This window comes from Sceloporus undulatus, chromosome 3, assembly GCF_019175285.1.
Source record: "Sceloporus undulatus isolate JIND9_A2432 ecotype Alabama chromosome 3, SceUnd_v1.1, whole genome shotgun sequence".
NCBI classification, from domain to species: domain Eukaryota; kingdom Metazoa; phylum Chordata; class Lepidosauria; order Squamata; family Phrynosomatidae; genus Sceloporus; species Sceloporus undulatus.
The window spans coordinates 185,228,731-185,252,682 of NC_056524.1; the positions used below are offsets into that span (position 1 = coordinate 185,228,731).

The following is a 23,952-nucleotide window of genomic DNA, read 5'->3' on the forward strand; positions in this document are numbered from 1 at the left end:
GAACCCGCTTCCTCGCCCGGAGATCTTCCGTATACCAGGGCTTACGATTGGAAGCGGGCCTGAGAGGACGCTTGGGAGCAATTCTGTGTATAGCCCCAGAAAGACCGGTATTCCAAATACCGGTAAGGGCATCAACAGAGTCGCCGTCATCTCCAACCGTGAGCCTCTCTAAGGCTTCCTGGAACCTCTCAGGTTCCATCAGCCTTCGAGGGTGGACCATCCTAACTGGTCCACCACCCCCGGGGGGGATCTGGGTAGAAGCCTTGATTTTCACCTCTACCAGGAAATGATCCGTCCATGACAAGGGGGGAAATATTAGCAATTTCCGCCCACGGATTTTCCGCATCCGAACAGAAGACCAAATCGAGCGTATTACCCGCGCAATGCGTGGGACCCTGTATCAGCTGGGACAGGCCCATGGCGGCCATGGTCTCCATGAATTCCCGAGCCGCACCGGATGGAACATAGCTGGCCGTGAGGGAGATGTTGAAATCGCCCAGGACAAGAAGCCTGGGCGTCTCCAACATCAGCTCAGCGACCAGCTGTGTCAGCTCGTTAAGGGAGTCTGCTAATGCACGGGGTGGCCGATACACCAACAGAATCCCTAGACTGTCCCTAGCCTTTAGGGTCAGGTAAATACACTCGATATAGGAGGTCTGTCGGATGTGGTTCCTGGTGAGGGACACGGTGTTCCTGTGTACCAAGGCCACACACCCCCCCCGCCCACCTAACCTGTGCTGGTCCTTCACCGAGAACCCAGCAGGCAGGGCCTGAGCCCACACAGCATCCCCTTCAGGCCCCAGCCAGGTCTCGGTAATGCAAGCCAGGTCACACTTAGAGTCCTCCAGGAGATCCTGGAGGATGTGGGCTTTGTTGTTAATAGACCTGGCATTGCATAGGAGCAGCGACAGGGTTTGTGGCACAACTGCATGCTATGTGTTAATAAAGTAGAGATTAAACATCTGGTTTTTCCCCAGATGTTTTGGATGTTAACTCCTGGAAGTATCACCCAACAAGGCCAATGGTAAGAGAATGCACAGTTCAGAGTTGGGGGGGGGGGGGGAGATTTTTAAAGCAACAGCAACAACCAGCTCATTTTTGTTTAGACTGGTGTTTGTTTGTTTACATGCTTAAAACAAGGTGTTTTTCTTGTGGGGGGGGGGTTTACATGAATGTGTAAGCCTACATCAATAAATCTCTAAAATAGCAAAATGCAGTTCAGATGTTATGACTACTGTACTAGCTTAAATAATAAATGTTATTTTTAAAAGGTGCTTTTTAAAAACAAGTTATTTTGGTTAAACTGATGTTAACTGAAGGACATGCATCTGAATGGCATTTCTTGCTCTATAAAATAAAGCAATTAAAAAGAAGTAACTGCCATGGGATAACGGTCTAACAATGAACTGTCAATAAACTGTTAGTCAGAATATTTAAATTCAAACAGTCATTGTTGTTCCAATGAGAAAGTTGGAAAATAGTAATAATAGCCAGACTTTTAAAATATATATGAATAATCAATTTAAAAAGGAGTTTTTGAAAATAAGTTATTTGGTTTAAACCATGATTTAAACCAACCTGGCTTAAACCAGCCCATCCTGGCACAATTGCAGGCCAAAAATCCAGTGGAGCAAAAGTTCTCACCCTTTGTGAAAGGCAACAATAGGAACATTAAATGTATACCAATACTTAAGTTCCATTGATTTAATGAATATACTCTAGTTGGAACTAGTAATTTGATTTAGGCCACACATTGCAAATGAATCAAGACTGCCAGTTTGTTTGTTTTTTAAGGATAAAAACAAAGGAAATTCTCTATGAAATTATGCTTCCCCCTCCCCACATTATATATAATGGTTGAGTATTCAAAAATACAGAATACTCCAAAATCTGAAACTATCACACATTGTCCACATGGGTGACTGAGCAGGTTGACCAGATGTCCTTTTTTTACAGAGCATGTCCTACATTTCAGCCTTCTGTCCAGGAGGAATTTCAAAATGTCCTCCATTTTGAACATGGCTAAGAAGCAAGAAGAAGCCTTCGACTTTACATTAATTTACATTTATATCAGTTGGTTTAGTTTTATTTGGTAATACCCTACATTTTTTGGCATGTCCTACATTTTGTGGTGCCTTGTCACCCTTTGCAGCTATGACATCTGGTCACCCTGGTGGCTGAGATATTGACATTTTTGCTTTCTGATTTTGGCCAGTGTACATGCACTTTGTTTCATGCATATAATTAATAAAAATATTAGGTATAAAATTACATTCAGGCTATATTTATAAGGTGTATATAAAACATAAATTATTGTCATATTTAGTCTTGAGTTCCATCTCCAAGAGAGCTCTTTATGTATATGCAAATATTCCAAAATGTGAAAAAATCGAAAATTCAAAAGACTTCTAGTCCCAATCATTTTGGAGAAGGTAAACTCAACCTATAGAAGGGAATATTTAGGCAGAAATGAAATGGTCTTCATATTAGAAAAAGTTCTCACCCTATTTCTTGCTTTTATTCTTTTGTAAACAAAATCAGGGAATGTCTTTCGAGGAACGAAGCGGCCAACGCCCTGGGTGACAAAGAGGTTTCCGTCTTCCAACACAACCTTTCCTTGGCTTATAACCACCGTAGGGACACCACGGCATTCTGTTCCTTCAAATATGTTGTACTCCACATTCTAAGAAAACCAAGAAAAAGAGACTCAGTTTCAATCACAATAACAAAAGGTGGTGTTCAGATATTTCCAATGGGAGCTGAATGGTGGATATACATAAGAAAAGACACTTGCATAGATTCAGAAGAAGGCAGAGAAATGGGCACACCAGTAACCTGGTCAATGTATGTAGTTTCTCAGGGGATGCTAAGAAATGTAACTTCAAAGTGTCCACACCTTGCCCAATCATTTTGGAGTTTATCACCCAGGGAAAGAAAGTGGAAGTACAGCCAGATAGTAGTGCCTTTCTACATGCTTTACTATATGACATCATAGTGCTTCAGTTCTCTTTTCACTTTTACAACTGTCTCCCATGGGAAGAGAACTGAAGCACTGCGATGTGATGCAGTATGGCATGCAGAAAGGTGCTACTCTCTGGCTGAACTGCTACTTTCTTTTATGTGATAAGTTCCTTTGTGTGGGAGCTGAGCATGCCGCTTGGTGAGTGTATGAAGTTAACATGGTCACTATGGACTAAATTCAGTTTTAGTCCCAACTACACTAGACTTGAAATCAATGGGATTTGACAATGTGACACCTAAGTCTATTCATTTAATTGAATCTACTCTACCAGGGAATAAAACTGGATTTAGCTTGATGCACTGGTCCTAGCCAGTGTATGAAATATCTCTCATCATTTCAAATTCTCCAACATAGCTCAGTGATTATAAATATCAACTAGGCTATGCATATAACCCCATTTAGGCAATGTTAATCTGAAAGTTTCATCAGGCAGGTTTGAAAGGCAGAAGAGCCCTGAGAGAAAGAATCTCCTCATATTCCATGGAGTGGATGCTATCATTCCAATGGACAGAAAAGGGCCTTAAGCAAAACATTTCCTGCCCTGAATCTCTCTGATCTTCAAAGGGTTTTGCATCTGTTTCCTTCCTGGACATACCAGAATCTCCAGAATGTCAGATTCATTTTCAATCACTGTCTATCAGAACTGGAACTGGAACTAAATATCCCTATAGAAATAAGTTTTAAAAATGAATGATGATCAGACCACGTACTCTCCAATGGCCTGAAGATGCCTCCTATGACTCTGTCTCAGACATTGAGTAGATTTGGAGTCTGGCCAATGCATACATGGCAGTCTGATGCTTCAGGGAGAAGCAAAAGAGACAGGCTGTATGTCAAGCTTTTCATGCAGAAGGTTTTGTCCCTAGCATCTCCAGAAGGGATGAGAAAAACCATTCTCTGAAACCCTGGAGAACTGCCAACTGTAGACACTACTGAGCTAGATGGACCAATAGTCTGAGTTAATATAAAGAAGCATCTTATGCTCAATAGCAGGATTGCAATGATAAATATTCCTACAATTTTTAGAGCCAGCATGACATAATGATTTGAGTGTTGGACTACAACTCTGGAGATCAGAGTTTGATTCCCTACTTGCCCATGAAACCCACTGGGTAACCTTGGGCAAGTCACATGCCTTAGGGGAAAGCAATGGCAAACCTCCTCTTAAGAACCTTGCCAAGAAAACCCTGTGATTGGTTCACCTTAGGGTTGTTGTAAGTCAAAAACAACTTGAACGAACACAACAACAAACAATAACAAGGCATCTTATGTTCAACAGCAGGACTGAAATTATAAATATTCCTACAATGTCCACCTTACCTTTCCATATGTAAAATATTCATGTAACAAAATAATATATACACATCGAGTCTCCCTAATACAGAAATGTTTTGAGTTATGGATTTTTATTTTATTTTTTTATTTATTGGATTTTGGAATACCTGTATTTACATAGACATATGTAATAAGATATTTTGGAGATAGAACTGAAGTTTAAACACAAAATTCATTTATGTTGCATATACAGTTTATACAGATTGCATGAAGGTAATTCCATATTTTGGCATTCCAGATAAGGGAGACACAACCTGTAACACATGCATAGCTTTATACAGTAAATAATAAATAAAGCCTCCAAATAGAAAGGGGCATGAGACAAACAAAGACAGATAAATATATCCAACAACCTTTTTTTTTGGTGAATGACTAAAGCCATGTACGTATATGCACTACTTGTGATTTAAGTCTCACGGAACACAGTGAGACTTGCTTCTGAGTAGACATGCAAAAGAACAAGCTGCAAGAGCACAATCCTTTGCACCATTAGCTCAGGATAAGTCTTCCTGAATTAACTGGATTTCATGTATTGGATTGTTCTGCACATCTGTGTAATTGGAAACCCCACTGAATTCACTGCAGCTTCCAAGTAAATAGGCATAGGATGCACAGTACATAGCTAATACCAATGAACTCAATGGAAACCAAATATGTCAATCTTGCATTTGCCTAAGGTTGCCAATTGATTAGTTAAACTCCACCCAACAACAGCATATACTAAAGAATTGGATATAGAGAATATGGAGATTCTAATCCCAGCAAGTCAAGCCATTGTTAAAAGCACTGCCTTAGAAACTGTTGGAAAAGCTGGCAGCCCTAACCTGACCACCACATCTTATCAAAATGGAAGTATTACTACATTAACTTTATAATGATAAAATTTCTAAATGAGTGAAAAGAAATAAATTCTCAATTTATTTTATCCCCTTTTACCATGTTGTGAGTTTTTGCAGAGATAATGTTTGTAGCTTTAGGATTCCAAATAATCAAATCGGCATCTGAACCAACAGCAATCCGTCCTTTCCTGGGGTAAAAGTTGAAGATCTTTGCTGCATTTGTACTGGTCACGGCTACAAATTCATTTTCATCCATCTTCCCTGTTGCCTAAAAAGTGGGTGGGAGAAGAGGTCAGAGATCTTGGGGAAGCATTTTCAGTAAAGGGGTAAAACAGCATGAGCAGTATTCCTGAATTCTCTGTCTAAAATCAATCCAACTTATTTTTATGTGTTCAGGCAAAGAGACCACACTATCCGGCCTTGATCTGTCACACTACTCCAGTTCCATTACCTTTTTCTCTGAGCAACCTTTTGGTGATCACAGATGTTTTATGAGATAAACTACTTGTGTTGAAGTTTGCCTCTGAACACTAGGCACAAGAGACCAGGAAGGCCTTACCCCACCTTACCTGTCTTTAAGCTTCTCAGTGATATCCAACAAGTGCTGCCAGATTTAGGCTGCTTGCCTAAATTACTCTGATGCAATGCAGTGGACTATAGTAGTGTTTTGGAGGTTTCCTGATTAGCTCAGCAATGACAAATAAGCTACCCTAAAATATAGTTTTCTTGCCATTTCTAGTGAATTCTGGGTGTATTTAAGCTTCTACTTTCATAATGGCACTCTGCTCAAAGGCTTCACATAAACAGAGTATGCACCCCCTAAACATGTCCTAGAAACTTCGGGAACACTCTGGGATTGTATAGCAGCTCTAGAGGACACACAAACCAGTACACAAAGTGGGATCCATCAAAAGAGGACTTTTGCAAACTACTAGTTTAGCCAGTTCTAACAATGAGAGGGCTCATCCTTCTGAGGAAAGCCATAAACTTATTCCTCTTGAATTTCATAACACATTTTCTTCTGCAGTACGTACCACACATTTTTCCCAAATGATGGACATTCTTTCTTCAATGCCATTTGTTCCTTCTGGAATCAGGGTAAAGTTATCCTTTCCAACAGCTTTCTGTGCTGTAGTGAAGGTACAGTGGGCACTGCCTACTACCTGGAGGTCCCCACTAATTAAAACAAGTAAAAAATGAGTTGTTAAAATCAGAAGAGGCCATTGTGTACATATTCTGCCTTCACTTATCCTTGTGACAATTCTGAAATCTATTTCAATTGATTTCTTATTGATCCAAATAATCAAAGAGACAGCAAGATATAACAGTTGTAGTGCTGAACCCTAGTTATAGTTTTAGTATTGAACCCCAGGACATCAAGGTTTGCATCTTCACTCAGCCATTGAAACACACTGACTGACCTTGGATAAATCATATGCCTTCAGCCTATAAGAGGAATGCAGTAGCAAAACTCCTCTAAATAAATCTTCCCAAGAAAAGTACCAAAATAGGTGACCAACCATAAGACGGGGTTGACTTGAAGGTACATAAGATGAAGAACAATGACAGCAACAACATATAAATGAATAACAAACATTCAAGATATTTTAAAATGTTTTTGAGGGGTTTTTTGGGGCTATGCAGCCATGTTCTGGAAGAGTTTATTCCTGATGTTTTGCCTGCATCTGTGGCTGTAAAATGGTTACAACAGAGTGGAGAAGAAGCCCTGTTAAGATTTATTTTTCTAAATATGTAAAAGGAGTCTGTGGGTATATAATCCAGCCATGTCCCCTCCACTTGTCTTGATGGGAAAGCTGTAACCACACCAAGGGCCCTTTCACAGTACATTATAGCAATATGATTCCACTTGAACTGCCTGGCTGAGAACTCTAAATAGCCCTCCCTAAATTGCCAATCCCAGGATTCCATAGGATGTTGCCATGGCAGTTAAAATGGGATCATAGTGCTATAAGTATGTATTGTGAAATGTTCTTGGCTGTACAAGGTTATAGAAGGTTATTCCACAGGTTCAAAAACCCTGATAAGCCAGAGGAAGGCTTTCCAACCTGTCAAAAAGGTGACTGGCCCCACCTGGAGGCTTCCAGGAGAGGCAGATCATTCTTGTTTACTTTCGCCAGACAATTGGAAAGCAAAATGCTTGTCAAGGACTAGGAAACAGGCTGCCAAGTGTGTATTCATCATCAGCCTTGACTCTGTCACATTTATTACTATGTTCACTTCAAAAACGGAAAGTGACAAGTTGAACATCACTATGTCTTAATGTCTGAAAATAACAGAAGAAGGGAGTTACGTGAGTCAGTCACTGATCTCTATACAAAGATCTACAGATCCACCTAGCAGCATTACAAAAGGCTTTAACACTAATTTTTAAAAAGTTACTTGGACTACAGTAGGCCCTTCTTATACACGGATTTTTTATACACGGATTCAAGCATACACGGTTTGAAAATATTCAAAAAAATATAAATTTCTCTTTTTAAAAAAAATCTAAAATGGGAGAAGGGTTCTTGGACTCAGCGGTCACATGGAAGGAGGCTGGAAACAGCATTTCCCCCACCATTAGCCTACTACACTGTGGTCTAGATTACATGCAATGTTCACAATGGGATGGGTGTCTAATGGTCAACAATTTGGAATAGATGATTTCCTGTTTTGAGTTTCTGTGGCTTTTAAAAAACTAAACATGCAAAAAGCTGGTGTCTTTTATGCACCAATATTGGGGGGGGGGGAGCTCTCTGATTAAAGCTTCTGTATGTGAAAGATACACTAATGTGATCTGAGGATAATTTACAGTATTCTGTTCTACCCACAGAACAGTTTAAGACTATGGCTTGATTATAGCTTGAATCCTGTTTGTTATTCACATCTAAAGCAGACACAGTGAATCAATTCTTGAACAGTGAGTCAGCATACAGATAAATCCTACTAATTCAATAGATTTGCCTTGGGTGAAACCAAACAGGATGCAGTCTTATGCCAGACTATAGTTTCTCAATTTAGGTTCATGAACTATAGTTTCTCAACTTGGGTACACCAAGACTTGGGTACACCACTATGTGCCAATGGCATGTGTTCACTCTTTTTTTCAGAATATGGAATCATGATTAAAAAGACAATGGCCTGTTACAGACTGCCAAAATAAAGCTGCTTCGGGTCTCTTTGGAGGTATGCTGTTTAAATGATGCATGCATCCTAAGAATCCGGAAGCTGCACCAAAGCTGCACTCCAGTGCTTAGGAACAGAGTGTAGCTTTGGCACGACCTCCAGACTCTTAGGACCCATGCATCATTTAAATAGCATACCTCCAAAGAGACCCGAAGCAGCTTTATTTTGGCAGTCTGTAACAGGCCAATGTGAACAGGGGGAGACATCCTGTTCACCCAGGACATCCCCGTCCCTCCCCTTCCCCTTCCCAGGTTTCCCACACCTTTCGAAAGCCTTCTAAAAACTGTGCCCACACATGTGGTTCCCACACACACTTTCTGACTACAGATAAAGATTGATCACAACTAAGCCATTCATCACTCCTTCACAGAAAAAAAAATGTGATCCATACTTGTTGCAATCTAAATAGAGAAAAGAAAAATAGTGACATAGGAAAACAGATCCAAACCAGGTGTTTGTGATGACAATTCTTCTACAAGCTTTTTCCAGCCCCCCCCATTGTGTCACTGTATCTTTGATACCCAACCAAGAAATAAAGAGACTAGACACGTAAATTGGATGAATAAAGGGCCATTTATTGGCCCTATAACCTATTTAATGATAAACTCTTGAACTTCAAGACTTAAACTTCAACACTCTTGAGAGAAATCAACTAAAGTGAAAAGCCTGGAGCAGGTCCAGCTGAAGCCAGGTGTCAACCTCAGACCACTTCTTCAGCCTTCCCTTTGGGTGCGAACACTCGTGAGGTAAATCCGATGATTTGAATTGCATCCTCAGCCAGTCCTAGGGAGTTAAACGTAAGGCACTCTCCCCCAAACTCCTTTGAGTTTTTTTTTAAGGTTGAGCAAAAACCCCATGTCCACCCCAAAGGTAGGTTCTTTCACAACCCCCAGGTCCCTTGACCTGTCTAAGCTGTTCCAGAGTCTAACCTTTCACCACAAAGGGGTGCCACTGGTGTGCACCAAATAGTTGTTTATTTCCAATATGAGCCAGTGAAACCTATTTAGCAGCCACCAAAAGCCAATTGCCAGTCCCTGCACACAGTATGGGGTAGGCAAAAAACCCTGGGGAAAAGGGAGAAAATTCCTACCTGGCCCTAAAGTGACCAACCAGGTTCAGACTGCAATTTAGGGTGGTAGGGTGGGCTGACTTTAAAGAAAAGAGGCAGGATGGGGGCCAGCTCAGCTTAAAATACCTGAGCTCTGTCCCCCATCATGTGCCAAGCTTGGACCCTTGGGCCATGCTTATTTTTAAATCTCTGGCCTCATTCATGGAGGGTATCAAAGACACACCCTCCCTCCATGGCTCAGCCTTTCGTCCGGGTATGAGTTGATGTTACAGATCCAGGGAAGGATCATTCTCTTTTTGTGATGACTTACCACGCTAAGAGAGAAGTGAGATAATCAGGCGTGGTGGGGTCTGGGCTAAGAGGAGGAGAGGTCACAAAGGCAGCTGCTTTTGCCCAGTTCTTGCTCCAGTAATGTGAGCCATCGGTACCAAGGCTTGCAGTAATAGGCTCTCCATACACAACTGTGCCTAAAGAAAGAAAGAAAGAACAGTCACAACCATCCCTCTAGAAGGAAGTGTTTTAGACTAACAATGGAGATGGAAGGGTCTCGACTACTAGGCAGGAGCTTGCTCTGCCTTCCTGCCCAGGACTGTCGTACAGAGCTGCATCTTGCGAGATGGCTACCTGGACCTGAGGGTATTTTACTCCTGCTCTTTTGTGGGGTTGAGAGGGTCTCTAGTTTTTGCTAATAGGCAGAGGGAAAAGACACATTGAAGCATTTTTATTAAAAAATCTGACAGATATAATGGAGATATTACTTTTAAACAGCTGTAATTGTGTTTTTGTCTTTGTACTAACTGGAGACCTGGAGGTCTTTTTGACTGAGAGGTGACAGAGGAGTGAACTAATCAAATAACGTAACAGGACATAGAATCACAGAGCACTAAAGTTGTGGGGGAACTTGGTGATCCATCTAGGAGTGAGCCTAAACTTGAATTCAAGGCAGGATCTATGACAGAGGAGGAAACCAAAATATCCCTGGGGGATGGTTGTCTGGCCTCTGCTTACTATTTCCAGGGAAGGAGAGTCCACCATTTCCTGAGGCAGACAAATGGAATCTACTCGACTCATCTACATTTGCCAGAATACTCCAGGCTAGTGTTTGTGTTTTTCAGACAGCTTTACAGAATGACAGACATACCGAAGTCCCATCAAACCCAATGAGAATTAGTCCTGACCAACTCTCATTTAATGGTTTTGTATGGAATTAATTCTTAGTCCCATTTCATAACTAATTTTTGTGGGAATATTTTCCTTATGTATGATGATGTATCATGTAATGACCCATCAATAGGCTATCTATCTATCTATCTATCTATCTATCTATCTATCTATTATCCTCTGACAATCAAAAACTTAAATTAGGTAGACACATGAAGGAGGGAGGGGCAAGTTAGCTGCATTTCCACCCATTGAAGGTGACATTTGAAAAGGAAAGCCTTCATTGAATGTGGAATACTTACTTGCTAGCATTCTGAGTTGGATGGATAGAAGAGACTCTACTATTTACAAAATCATGTGTCATATTTAGAACATGATGAAAACAAGAGTGGAACAACCATGACCTTGACCACATCACCTCCTTTACTTCCTCCTGAATTTACCTTATTCATCAGATTAATGCATGAATAGAATATCTGTATACGAATTATGGCTGATACAGTAATCTCTACAGCAGACTTCCCCAACCTGTGGTTTCCAGATATTTTGAACGGGGACTGCAAAGCTTTCAAATTACTGACAATACAAGAATTACAGTCCACAACCGCAATTTAGACTGCACCACATTATGGAAGGCTTTTCTGTAGCATATCTGTAGTAACTCTTGGCTGATTCACTATACCAGTAAACAACTGGACAATCATTTAGGGTGAGAACCAATCTCAATTTCTTTAAAAGGCAATCTAATGACATTACCATTGATGACCATCTTACATGACACCATTTCTTAACACTGAAATAGATTCTAGAATTTTACAGGGGGGAAAGCCATTCATAAAGTTGCCTTTATGTGCAGGATGGGGCAAGGGAAGAAAGGTCTTTTGTATATGAGTATCAAACTCCCTGAATTTAACTCAATTCAATTGGTGATCAACAGTAGGCCAAAGCAATATCATGTTTTTGATAATCTTCAAGTCTGCTAAAAATTGGCTGATATACAAATAAGGTTTACAGCAGGAGCTTGTATGTAGGCAAGTTGTTAGTCCTCACCTGTATGGAAATATGAAATGGTGCCTACCTTTCCTCTTCGCTTGGGCTATGACATCTGCAGCCCCTTTGCTCATGACTTTTGTGATATACAAGGGGCAATTGGCTTGCTTCGCTATTGTAATAGCACGGTACACTGCCTCAGTTTCAACCTTGGGAAATATGAATACAGTCAGATAATTTCTCCAAAATATCTCTTTCAACTAAAACATGTACCTACAGACTGAAGTAGATTAAAAAGTACAAAAATTCAGTTATGATGGACTATACAAATTAGTCCTTAGTCATAGACATAGCTGTGTTAGTCTGGAATATCAGTATGCAAAGAGATCTTGCAGCACGTTTGAGACTGAGGGAAATAAGTTGTAGCATAGGCTTTTGTAGACTTGGTCTGCTTCCTCAGATGCTTGGAGACAGGCAGTCTCAAAGATGCTATAATATCCCTTTGCATACTGTACTACTTATTGTTCATAATATTTCTGGTCCTCTTTGGGTTTTGTGGTTCCAGGAAAATGTGGGGAAGTTGGCATTACATTTCTTGTATTATTGATTTGAAAAGTTATAAATAATTCAGTCTGACAATAACTATTGTGAGATGGAGCTCATTATTTTAAAAGATGAGGAGTGTTTGCATGCTTATTTGTAAGTGTTAACACTTGTATTCAAAGAGGCTTACTTCTCTATTAGCACATTTGCAAATGTAGCCTGGACTGGAAAATTATTTTTGGAGCACAACTACCAGAATTCCCAGTTAGCATGGTCACTGGTTAGGGGATTCTAGGAGTTGTAATCCAAAAATGTAATTGTTCTAACTTTTATATCTAAGAGTGTCATCCAGAATATCTAAAACCAGCAGACAGGCTGTTCTTTAACTCCATAGCCTATTTACTAATGGTATATATTCTTAATTGCCAAGGTGCTCCACACACAGGCCAAAAGCCCCCCTTTCCCTGGCCTGACATCGTCCTTTTTAGACAATATGCAGCTATACCCCGGCCTGAAATCAGGCAGACCAGAGTATCTGGCCTGACCCTGGCCCAACCTGTTATTATTCTGGTCTAAAAAGACCCAGAAACTCCACCAGGACAGCAGGTAGACCAGACAGTCACATACCTCCTTACCACCCCAATCTCTGTGAAGGCCCCAGATATGGCATGTGATGTTGCCAGGGGGCACCTGGCCATATGGGTGAAGCCAGATACCCTGTTTCCACCCTGATGGGCTGCGGCCGAAACCTTCACAGAGAACGAAGGTGGCAGCACCATTGCATGGTGGTAGGCAAGTGTCTGAACATCTGCCAGTAATCACACCAGCCTGGGTAAATGCCAGCAGCAGGAATGGGATGGATCTGTGGGTAGGATACTGGGGCCTGTGGTATTCTTCCCATGTGTCTGGTGCCCAAGTGCCAAAATCCACAATGTACAGCATCTCTCAGTGATCTTTCATATCTTAAATGCTTATTTTATTTGGCAGAACATTTGCATGGTTTTGTTCAAAATATGATACTTTGCATGACTGTAACCATGATCCAAAGCTATGAGATACACAGAGTGGGCTTCATGTTGACTTCAATACATAATCTGAACTGCTCCAGACACCAAAATCAATAGAAATCTCTAAGGCTACTGTGTATTAGATGTCTTTTGAGCCCAAGGAGAGTAAACAATGGCCATATATATTGGGGTTTCAGTCATACAATTTGCATTTACACTATAGAAATCTACATGTATAAATGTCATTTGACATCACTTAAAGTGCTTCAGCTCCATCCTATGGAATCCTGGGATTTGTAGTTTTGCAAGGTATTTAGCCTTCTCTGACAGAAGGCTGGTGCCTCACAAAACTACAAATCTCTGGATTCTGCAGGATGGAGCCATGGCAGTTAAAGTGGTGTCAAAATGCATTATTTCTACAGTGTAGATGCACCCACATACTACTGGAGAATGGAGAGGTACTGCATAAGAAAGTCACAACATGGCGTGTTCTCTATCTGTCAAAATAAAATAATTTTTTTCTCTGAAGTCAGGTTTCATTACTTTGGGTTCCTCCTCAACAAACACATTGGATTTCTGTATTTTGGGGCTATAGATTGAATATTTATGAACAGATTTTGGTGATATTTGATATTTATACTGAGGCTGACACACCAAATATGTTCATTCATGTTTGGATCCAAGTAGCCAACTCTGGTTTTGTGAAGATGGTTTGTTTTGCAGAGATTTATGGAATGAAACCTTTTAAGGACTGTAGGAGCTACTACATCAACTTTTGTTTTATTCTCCTCATAAACAAGATCAACAACACCAACCCTCAAAATGTTGGGTGAATTTCTTAGTGATACACAAATTTTTGGACCAAAACAATTATTTTTTAAAGGATTAGTTCAGATGCACAGTTCTAAGACATAGTGTGACTGCAGACATAGAGCAGATCCACTGAAATCAATGGGACTGTGATTCTCTCAGTATGGCCAAGTCTGGCTCCAATTCAATGTTATGCACTTCCTGGAATATACCACTTCAGGGTTTAAGAAAAGAATAATTCATTTCAGCTCTCCACCATCTGGAAAATTCCCTGTGTGTGGAAAGCCATCACATTAGTAAAAGACTACATGACAGTGTTTTTCCTGATATACTAGCTTTCCATATAAGAGAGCATTCAAACATGCTTCCCGCCTTCTTTCTAAAGTGATATAACACTAAGTTTGTACCATGTATTGCTTCTTAACGTATATAATTCAATACTTAAACTCAGTAATCTTTTTTTGCTTTTTGAAAAATATAAGCACTTTCAGAAACTTCAAACTTTGTCACTTCTGAAGATGATCCAATAAAGGAACGGATGAGTGTGAAAGCTGAAACTCTGCAACCACTACCAATTTGATTCCACTTTTCTGAGCTACAAATTATTATTTTAGCTAATGTTACCTCTTCAGGATGACTGAGAACATGTCCCTCTGGACCAGTAATCCCCAATTCCAATAGTCTTTTTTGCTCCTAAATAAGGAAAAATGAGAAACAATTTTTTTTTTAAAAAGTGCTAAAAGGTATATTTAAATTCTGTTTTGAAACTCTGAAATAGTATCTTTAAAGCAAAACTATACCCATGATTACTACAGTTGTTTATTTCCTCATATGATGGGCAGTTCAAGAGCAGAATAAAGCATCTTGTGAAATGTTTATTAGTTGTTTTACAGAGAAATCTGAACATCTGACTGTCAAAGATGCTACAGATATTCGGTCTTAGGGCAGAATATTTGCCCTAAGATAGAAGGGCATTTTAAAAAAGAAAAGGGAAGGAAAGGAAAGCAAATGACAAGGACTAAAATTGCCAAAGGAAAAAGTCAGCTTCTCATGCAATCTTGATACACAGTTCTGATTAAATATGCACAAGTAGCAGTCCTTTTAGCATCTTTTATCCATCTTGCTCTTTTACATCAAAGTCCCTAAAGAGCACTGATGCAGTTCTAAAACAGTCCTCCAAGGACTGAGGCTTGTGGGAAGCAGAATTATGTTGCAGTTTGCCTTATTAAGCCCCAATGCTTTAGCAATGTGAAGCTTCAGCAAGGGGGAAAGGATTATCTTGATAACAGTGCTCATGATTTGCATGTATATGGTCTTTAGTTCAACTTATGGTGCCTCCAGTTAACCAGTGGGCACCTTCCTGGAAGAAGGGCTATGTTAGACTCCCCCACTCCAATAGACACTGGGAGCAGCACTGCCACTAAGATATGACAGGCGTCACCAAGTTTGCTGCAACCTCTGCAGTTGCTGCCAAATTTCAGCAGCAGTCATGGTGATACTCTATATGGTATAGGATGGTGCCAGAACATTCACTCAGCATCACAGAGCTTTGCAGACAAGCAGAGCAAAGCAAATCCTTTCCCAGAAGGAGGACAGAGGGTCTTAATGCAACACTGCCTAACTTGGTGACACAGAAGTCGCATCAATTTCAATTGCAGCATGTCCAAGTGATGAAGCTGTAAAAATAGATACTGGGAAGGGGCTGCATGTGGGCTTAAATATATTATCCATTATCAATTAGATTATTATAGTTCATAAAGCTGCAAAAGAGCCCTACTGTGGAGGTTAGGAGATGGCAATCAGTTCAGGTTGGCTACAACTTCATGAGGGATGATTGGTCTGACATAGGACCTTCTAAGATGACAAGAACGAGGATAATGATGATGATTACCATCACCACTGTCTTCTGAAATACTCATGTCTTTTGGTGTTTCTGATGATGTAGCTAAAACTGAACCACCCATCCTATCCAAGACAAAGATATCAGCACTGAGGTTTGCATCCTGTGTCAGCAATGACTTGCTACATTTTATGCAAGGCAAAAAAGCCAGTTTCCATGCAAAAGAATAAAAATGCAGTTTTTCCATGGAAAAGAATAAACAGACAGAAATGCAGTGTAAGCGACAGCAATATACAAAAAGCAAAGGCAGTGAACTTCATGACACTGTCACTGATCTCAAAAGTGATTATTATTGGACAAAGGAATGTTAAAGGAAGATTGGAGAAAAGAGCTGAATTATTATGCATTCATCAGAGGTTGAAATAAGCACAGTGGTTTCTTAAGAAAACCATTTTGTATTCGACTGGTATTAACAAAGTCTGCAATGTATGGCAGTACTGTCTCATTTTCCTTACCACAACAACCAACCACTTAAAGTCTCATTGACAACTTCAAAAGTAAATCACAGTAATAAACTTTTGAGCAGTTGGATAACAGATGTTTATCATACCAGTATTAATAGTTATCACTGGTATTTGTCAGTACTTTATTCAGTTTTGTTCTGATTTCACACATCAACCAATTTTGTTTTCATTCTATCCTCAATCATATAACACTTTGCCCAATGTTAATGTAATGCAACTTCATTTTATAAAATTTTTATGAAACTACAAAGAAGTGAGCATTTACTCCACCTCATCAATGATGTCTCCATTTTCAGCATGTACTTGAGCAATGGCACCCAAATCTCGAATAATACTGAATATCTCATACATCTGTCGAGAAAGGAAGAAAAATGAAATACATTCCTAGAATCTTACGAAGTTTCAGTATGTTTTTTTAACCAAAATGTAAGCTGAACATCAGTTAGTCTCTTATGTCCATAATTACCTGAGCATCAGTGCATTGGAATTTGTCTTTATAAGCCATGAAGACAAGAAAGGAATTCACACCTTAACGAAAACAGAGGTGAATGAATGACTGCAACTGAAAGGAGGTCATCAGTATGCCAAATTAATAAATTCCTTACCTATTAAATATAATTTCTCCTGTGAAGATAAAACACTCCCTCTGTCCCAATCATTTAGTAGCTTATAGCTCAAGGTTAAGGCGTAGTTGTACTTTTATAGGGAGAAAACTAATACAGTCACAGTGTCACCTGCCAGTGTGCCTAAAGATAATCTATGCATTTACCTTTGTCTTTGACAAGAGCCTCCAACTCTTCTTTTATGCTCTCATGCCAACGTGTGATATCAATATGCAAAGAATAATCACAACACGCTTTACTATCAGCACATTCTTTCCATTGTTCATATGCAGTCAGCAGATTTGCTCCAGATTCAGGGAAGACATGATCCACTGGAGAAACAAAAATATCATTTATTTGTCATAGCATACTACATGAAAATACAGCAGAGAGAAGAATACCAGGTGCAATAGGCCAGTATTTCTCAGGCTATCTGATATGAGGGATAGGCAATTGGTTTCCAATGTGCCAGAGAAAGGCACTAAATCTATGCCTACAAGGTATAATTGTTTTTTTTTCCTTTCCTGGAAAGTTGCCAGGGACCAAATGCCAATGGCTCAGGGAACTGCTCAGTCCCAAGGATCACCACTTTCAGTAGCACTGTTGTGAGCGATATTCAGAGAAAGGCAATGGCAGAGAATGGCAGTAGTACTCCTTGCCTAGGAAATTCATGAATTAATTATACGTAGCTTTGAGCACACACGCTCAAGCCACAGGGAGCGCACGGGGCGCAAGGGGCAGCGTGTCCCATTCAGATGAATGGGGTGTGCGCCTATGGCACGCATGCGCCGCTGCAATGCCGTGTCACCGCACACACTGCTTGAGCATAGGTGGAATTCGCCTTGGGGGGGGGGGGGGGGGGTTCCAGAACAGATCCCCCACGTAAGGCAAGGGTCCACTGTATATGGTTTAAATGTATCTAATCCATATTTTACACATGGTGATGTGGTTTTATAATGGGTTAACAGATGTGATACCATGAATTGTATGGCAAAATTCTCATTATGAGTACTTCCCCCAAAAGAATACCTGGAGATAAATATGGCTTCCTGATTTGCCATGGAAAGTTAAGGTTTTGCAGTAACCAGCTTTCATATCCTAACACAAGACACAAGCAGTTTGCACTAATGAGAGTACATACGTATCATTGTGGTTCCTCCTGCAAGAGCTGCTTTTGTGCCTTGATAGAAGTCATCAGCAGAGGTCATTCCCATCACTGGCATCTGTAATCTAGTATGGACATCTATTCCACCTGGCATAACTAGCTGGCCATAAGCATCAACCATTTTTACACCTCCAGGGACAATTAGATTTTCACCAATTTGTCTGCAAGTGACAATAGGAGAAAACATTTACAAGTTTCATTTCATAGCTTGTAGATTATAGATGTACATGTTTTGGTCATACTAATTTAGGTGTTACTGAAATCAGCATGGTAAATTAATTGTAACTTAAGTCCCATTTAGTTCAATGAGAACTAGGAAAAACTAAGTTAGTGTAGGTCCAACCCACCGTATTTCTGATGTTTGTGGTATTGGTTCTGGAAACGTATTTCCATACTGTTTACTGACACGTCTTCCACAATAGTGATTTTTATCACACTAACTAATGAGCAAAGAAAGCTGAACATCAAATTATAGATATATTTCTTTTTATACATTTCAAATCAACCTTAGCAGTGCACTGTTTTCCTGATCTTCTGACATTCCAGCTTGATTTGCACTTGTGTTAATGTTTGTTTCACTTTGCAGTTTTCAAATAAGACTTTCAGCTCAAAATATTATACAGGCTGAGTATCCTTTCTCTGAAATTCCAAAATCTGAAATGTTCCAAAATCCACAACTTTTTGAGCACTGACATCACAAGGCAGCAGCAAAGGCAGTGGCAGGCATCACATTCTTCAGGCTCCCCCACCTCCAAGGAGAAGAGAAGAACAGGAGGAAGGGATATGGCAAAGCTGACTTTACAGCCAAACTTTGCACAAATGGTTGCTGCTATTCCTCCACTGCCATTGACAGGTGAAGTGAAATCTAGAGCTGCTGCTGCTGGCAACAGTCTCATGTCAATGATGGTCATGAGTTGCTGCTTGTGGGAGATGGACACTCCTTCTCCAGACATTCAGTCATTTTGCCCTCAGGAAGGTAGAGGTATAATTGTTGTCTAGGCAGGGAGAGGGGGAATAGCTGTGCAGAACTCCTCAGAGCTGTTTGTTCATCTTGCAGTCATCTGGGCTCTGGACACACTTGGAGGAAGTTGGGCAGAAGAAAACAGCCAATCCACCAACAGAATTGACTGTGATTACTGGTTTCCCATCTGCAGAAGACTTCAGTAGAAAAGGCATTGACTGGGATCTGGAATCCAGCAATGGAAGGGGAGAGAGAAGAAAGGGGGCTGTTTTTTTGGTGTGAGTCTCTCCTCTGGGCCAAGGCTGGAGATGGTTGTCAGCTGCTGTCACTGCCATGTCTGCCTCTAGACCTCACTTCTGCAGGAGTGGAGCAGCAACAGCAGCCAGACACAGTGTCCCCAGGTGCAACAGTGGCCATGAGCAGCTGCTTGCAAGAGAGAGAGCCTTCTTTTCTGGATAGTCACTCTTTTTGCCTTCAGGGAGTCAGAGCCAAAGGCCACAATGGCCACAGGGCACTTCCCAAAGATGCTGTATTCCAAACACAGGAATACCTGTATTCTAAAATCGGGGGGGGGGGGGGGGAATCCAAAATCAGAAACACATCTGGCCTCAAGCATTTCCTATAAGGAACATTCAACCTGTAGTGTGTCAAACATTACAAAAAAATACACGTGCATGTTATAATAAGTCATAATATGGTATGATGAAGTATGGCTTTTTGTGATATGTGAAACCAACTCTTCTAACAAGGATTTGTTATCCAACTACAAACTCCAGTCCAAATGCATCATTTCTTGTTGGTTTACAAACTCTGCCTTGTTTAAATCATGACTTTGGCTTATTTTGTCAGCTGCATACCCTGAAACAAGTTTTGGAAAAAATAAAAACACTGGAGCAATTATTTTGTTAATAAAATAACTTACTTAATCAAACCATCTTCCACATAGATATCAGCATAAAATGACTGATCATCATTGACAATCTTTCCTCCCTTGATGAGCAGACGATCACTCTAAAAAAGAAGATAACTTCAGATGTTTCAAAGGTCACATTAGGTATGGATTTAGGAGCATGTTATAGGAACATGTTAAGGTGCCCGATGTACACAGAATCTAGATCCCATTACAGGTTTTACCTATACAGAGGGTGACCAGATGTCATCATCGCAAAGAAGGACATGGCACTGCCAAATGTAGGATGTTCAAGAAAAATGTAGGATATTATACAATAAAGGTTAAAAAGCACTAATATAAATATAAATTCATTTCATGTGGTTTATTTAAATCTATATTACAAATACTATTTTCTTATGTACTCAACCATATTTTTCTGATGAACCTACCTTTGTTAAAATCAGCACTCCCCATTCCTGTTTTTGTCTTTTGTTTGGGGAATGGGAGTGTCCACACTAGGTGTCAAAAGGGCTCAAAATGGAGAATGTTTTGGAATTCCTCCCAGACAGAAGACTGAAATGTAGGATGTGTCCAGGAAAAGGAGGACATCTAGTCACCCTGCCTATACAACACTTAATTTTTCCTCCAGATGTAACAGAACAGAGACTTCTTGAGAAATGTAGTGTTCTCTGACAGAGAGGCAGTTAACTTTGCACAGGACAAGAGCAGCCTGGATCTCAAGGGATGTTACTTTTCTATTGCTAATGGGGTTTAAATTTTATAACCTGCCTTTTATTGCCATTTCCCCCTGGTCTGCACATGGCCAAGGAGGAGAGTAGCTTCCGCTTGCATTGAGATACCTCCTGACCATTTGTCTCAGAAGTAACATCTGAGACAAAATGCAAGCCAGTGACTCTTAACTTTGCAACTTTCCCTTTCCTTTATGATTTTTAACATCTTTGCCTGATGAACAAGCTAGTGAAGCTTTGAAAACTAGCATGATATATTTTGTGGATTTTGGATGGCTAATAAAAGTATTGCTCTTATGTGGATTTGGTTTTTAGCACATCATAGACATGTTATTCAAATCAGGTTTAAAACATACTACTCAAAGACTTTTATTTTTGTTTTTAAAAGCGCTATTCAACACAAACAATAAAAAACCTCTGTGTTTATATTTTACTTGACCAATTATCAGTAAGAAGAATTCTAGGTCAAGAATTCTAACCCTATGCCCAATCAGCCTTACTGATATATTTCTATCCATTGCCATGGTAAAATATGCCTAATTATGATGCCTAAAATCCCACATTGCTTTTGGCCCTCAGCATCAGAAGCCAAGGGTTTCTGATGCAAAGCCTTGGTTGCTATCTCAACCCCACAATGCTGTCTCCAAGGACATCACAAGGAATCAGGCCTATAATTTGTTGAAGAATGGGTTGAGCTGACCTTTGCTAGCAGTTTTAGAGCTAGCAGAAGGGTGCTAAAAATGCAGAAATGCACATCAAATTAACTCCATAAAAAGTCACAGAGTTTAGGAGATGGAACAGAGAATGACAGGCTATAAATTTTGTTCCCCCCCCCCCCGCTTCCCTCCCTACACAAAATGGGATATTCTAAGGTGGTATTTATCTTCATTCTAACTTTTTCCTAGAGAAGAGAAGTTTTAGATAAATGTTTAAATGTTTCATGTTAATTGTGTTTTAACTTTTTTATTTTGGGTTTTCAACAGCGTTTTTTATGCCACTTTGAGTCACATTCTGGGGAAAAGCCAGGATACTAGTATGTAGTAATAAATTATCTGAGCAGTAGGAAGTTTTCCATGGAAATAGCAACTTGAAGCAGAATGCTAGCAGAGTCACACAATGTAATACAATATTTAATTATTGGCAAATAAACAGAATATTCTGGGCCAGATAGATAAACACACAGGTAGAGATAAGAAGGCTAGGATGGCTCCCTCCTTACTCTCCTTGGTCTGGCAAGTGAAAACTTTCCTATTCTGACAGGCTTTTAGAAACTGACTGTAATGGGCTCTCAGTGATGTGTTAAATACTCTATAGACAACAAATCCCCTCTAATCTTGGAAGCAAAGCAGCTTCAGCCAGTGTTAGCATTTGGGTGGGAGAATGACAACAAATGCCAGGTGTGTTTTCAGAATAAAGAACTGGCAAAACCACCCTTGCCAAAGAAAACCCTAGGAAATTCACAACTTGAAGGCACATATATCCTAAAGGCACCAAATCCAGTCTGATCTTGGAAGCTAAGCAGGGTCACTCCTCGTTAGTACTTGGATGGGAGACCGACAAGGAATAGCTGGTGCTGTAAGCTTTCTTTCAGAGGAAGGACCTAGCAAAACCATCTCTGAGTATTCCTTGCCTAAGAAAACCCTATGAAATTCACAGGGTCACCATATGTCAACTGCTGACTTGAAGACATGCATATACATAGGGCTACTGGGAGGGGAACCACCAGCCTATCAAGACCACCAGTCTCCAATCTGCTTTTTGGAGGTTTTCCACTTGTCCCTGTCCCTTCCCAAAGTCCTACCCACTCAGAAGGGAGATGGGGTGGGAGGGAGCTATGTGGTAGTTTCATCCATCACCACTCCAAATGGGAAAGGGAGTGGAAGTTCAGTTTGACTGGGGGATTTAAGAAGTGGATGAGTCAGGCAACTCTAAAGGCAATCCAATGAGTGAGCCCATCCTCACCTCCCACACTGGAAGAACTGGAAGGGGGCAGCCAAGTATAGTCAGACACCATGTTGAGACACCACTTCCTGACCAAGGGACTCAACCGGATCTCTAGGCTGCACTTGACCTTATACCACTTGTCTACCCATGTAAAAAAAAAGTAAGGTAGGGATCGTAACCATACACCTGCCATCAGGGTCACGGCCATTTCTCCTGTACATCATTCTGACTGAGGGGAGGGTTTGGCCTGTACCTAGGGTTGCCGTCCCGGGGGACCTCAAAACTGGGAAAAAATGTAGGACAAGGCTTAAAATGTAGGGCATTTTTTGAAAATTCCCTGGCCAGGAAATTAACCAAAAAAAAAGGTCCTACATTTTTAAACCTTCTCCAAGGCCTCGCTGGGCCTGGAAGACAGCCTCTCCCAAGCCCCAGCGAGGCCTTGGAGGACTCTAGGGCCCCGCTGGGGCCTGGGAGACTCTGTAGGCAAGAGGTGCACCATGTTAAGAACTGCATTAAGCAAACTTAGGCTGCTGCACACTGCTTTCACTCTCATCACTCCATCCTATGGAATCCTGGGATTTGTAGTTTGTTGTGGTGCCAGGGCTGGGCTTTGAAACCTCAGGCATAAGAGAGGCAAAAGGCTTGGGCTGCATCTACACTGGAGAAATAATCAGGTTTGAGACCACTTTAACTGCCTCGGCTGAATGCTATGGAATTCTGGGAATGGTGGTCTGTTCCAGCACCACAGCAGAATGGCAGTTAAACCCCTGGAAAGCTATCTGACCAAGGTGACCAATGCCCTCACCCCAAAATGTAGGGCACCCAAGCAAAAAAATGTAGGACATGGCCAAAAATAAAAGCTAAAAACACCCATGTAATTATAAATCCATGCTTCTTAGCCATGATCCAAATGGAGGACATGTCCTGGAAAAGGAGGAGGATGCCTGGTCACCTTGTCTCTGGTCCAAAATACACTGTAGAAATAAAACAATGCTGGGCTGAAATGCCCAGAGTTCCTCACCAAAGCTGCATCCACACTGAGGAAATAATCCAGTTTGAGAGTGACTTAACTGTCCTGGGTTAGTGCTGGGGAATGCTGGGAATTGTAGTACACTGTGGCCCCAGAGCTATCTCTGACAGGGAGTCCCATAACTCTCCAAACTTAGTTGAACTGCAGTGCCCAGAATTCCTCCCCAGGTGCATCCACACTGAGGAAATGGTCCAGTTTGAGACTGCTCAGTGCTGGGGAATCCTGAGAATTGTAGTCTATTGTGGCACCAGAGCTCTCTGACAGAGAAGGCCAAATGCCTCAG

At 40.8% G+C, this 23,952-nt stretch overlaps 1 protein-coding gene across 2 annotated transcripts in view; it reads right to left on the minus strand.

Moving 5' to 3' along the window:
* Positions 1-23,952, minus strand: part of DPYSL4 (dihydropyrimidinase like 4) — a 52,586-nt gene that overhangs the window by 14,487 nt on the left and 14,147 nt on the right. For both annotated transcript variants that reach the window (XM_042460224.1, XM_042460225.1), the window contains exons 2-12: positions 19,977-20,065; positions 18,070-18,254; positions 17,096-17,260; positions 16,793-16,854; positions 16,597-16,677; positions 14,587-14,655; positions 11,691-11,811; positions 9,762-9,918; positions 6,231-6,372; positions 5,294-5,464; positions 2,504-2,683 (exon numbers count right to left, since the gene is read on the minus strand). In XM_042460224.1, the coding sequence (XP_042316158.1) occupies positions 2,504-2,683; positions 5,294-5,464; positions 6,231-6,372; positions 9,762-9,918; positions 11,691-11,811; positions 14,587-14,655; positions 16,597-16,677; positions 16,793-16,854; positions 17,096-17,260; positions 18,070-18,254; positions 19,977-20,065 (1,422 nt within the window). The remainder of the gene's footprint in view (positions 1-2,503; positions 2,684-5,293; positions 5,465-6,230; positions 6,373-9,761; positions 9,919-11,690; positions 11,812-14,586; positions 14,656-16,596; positions 16,678-16,792; positions 16,855-17,095; positions 17,261-18,069; positions 18,255-19,976; positions 20,066-23,952) is intronic.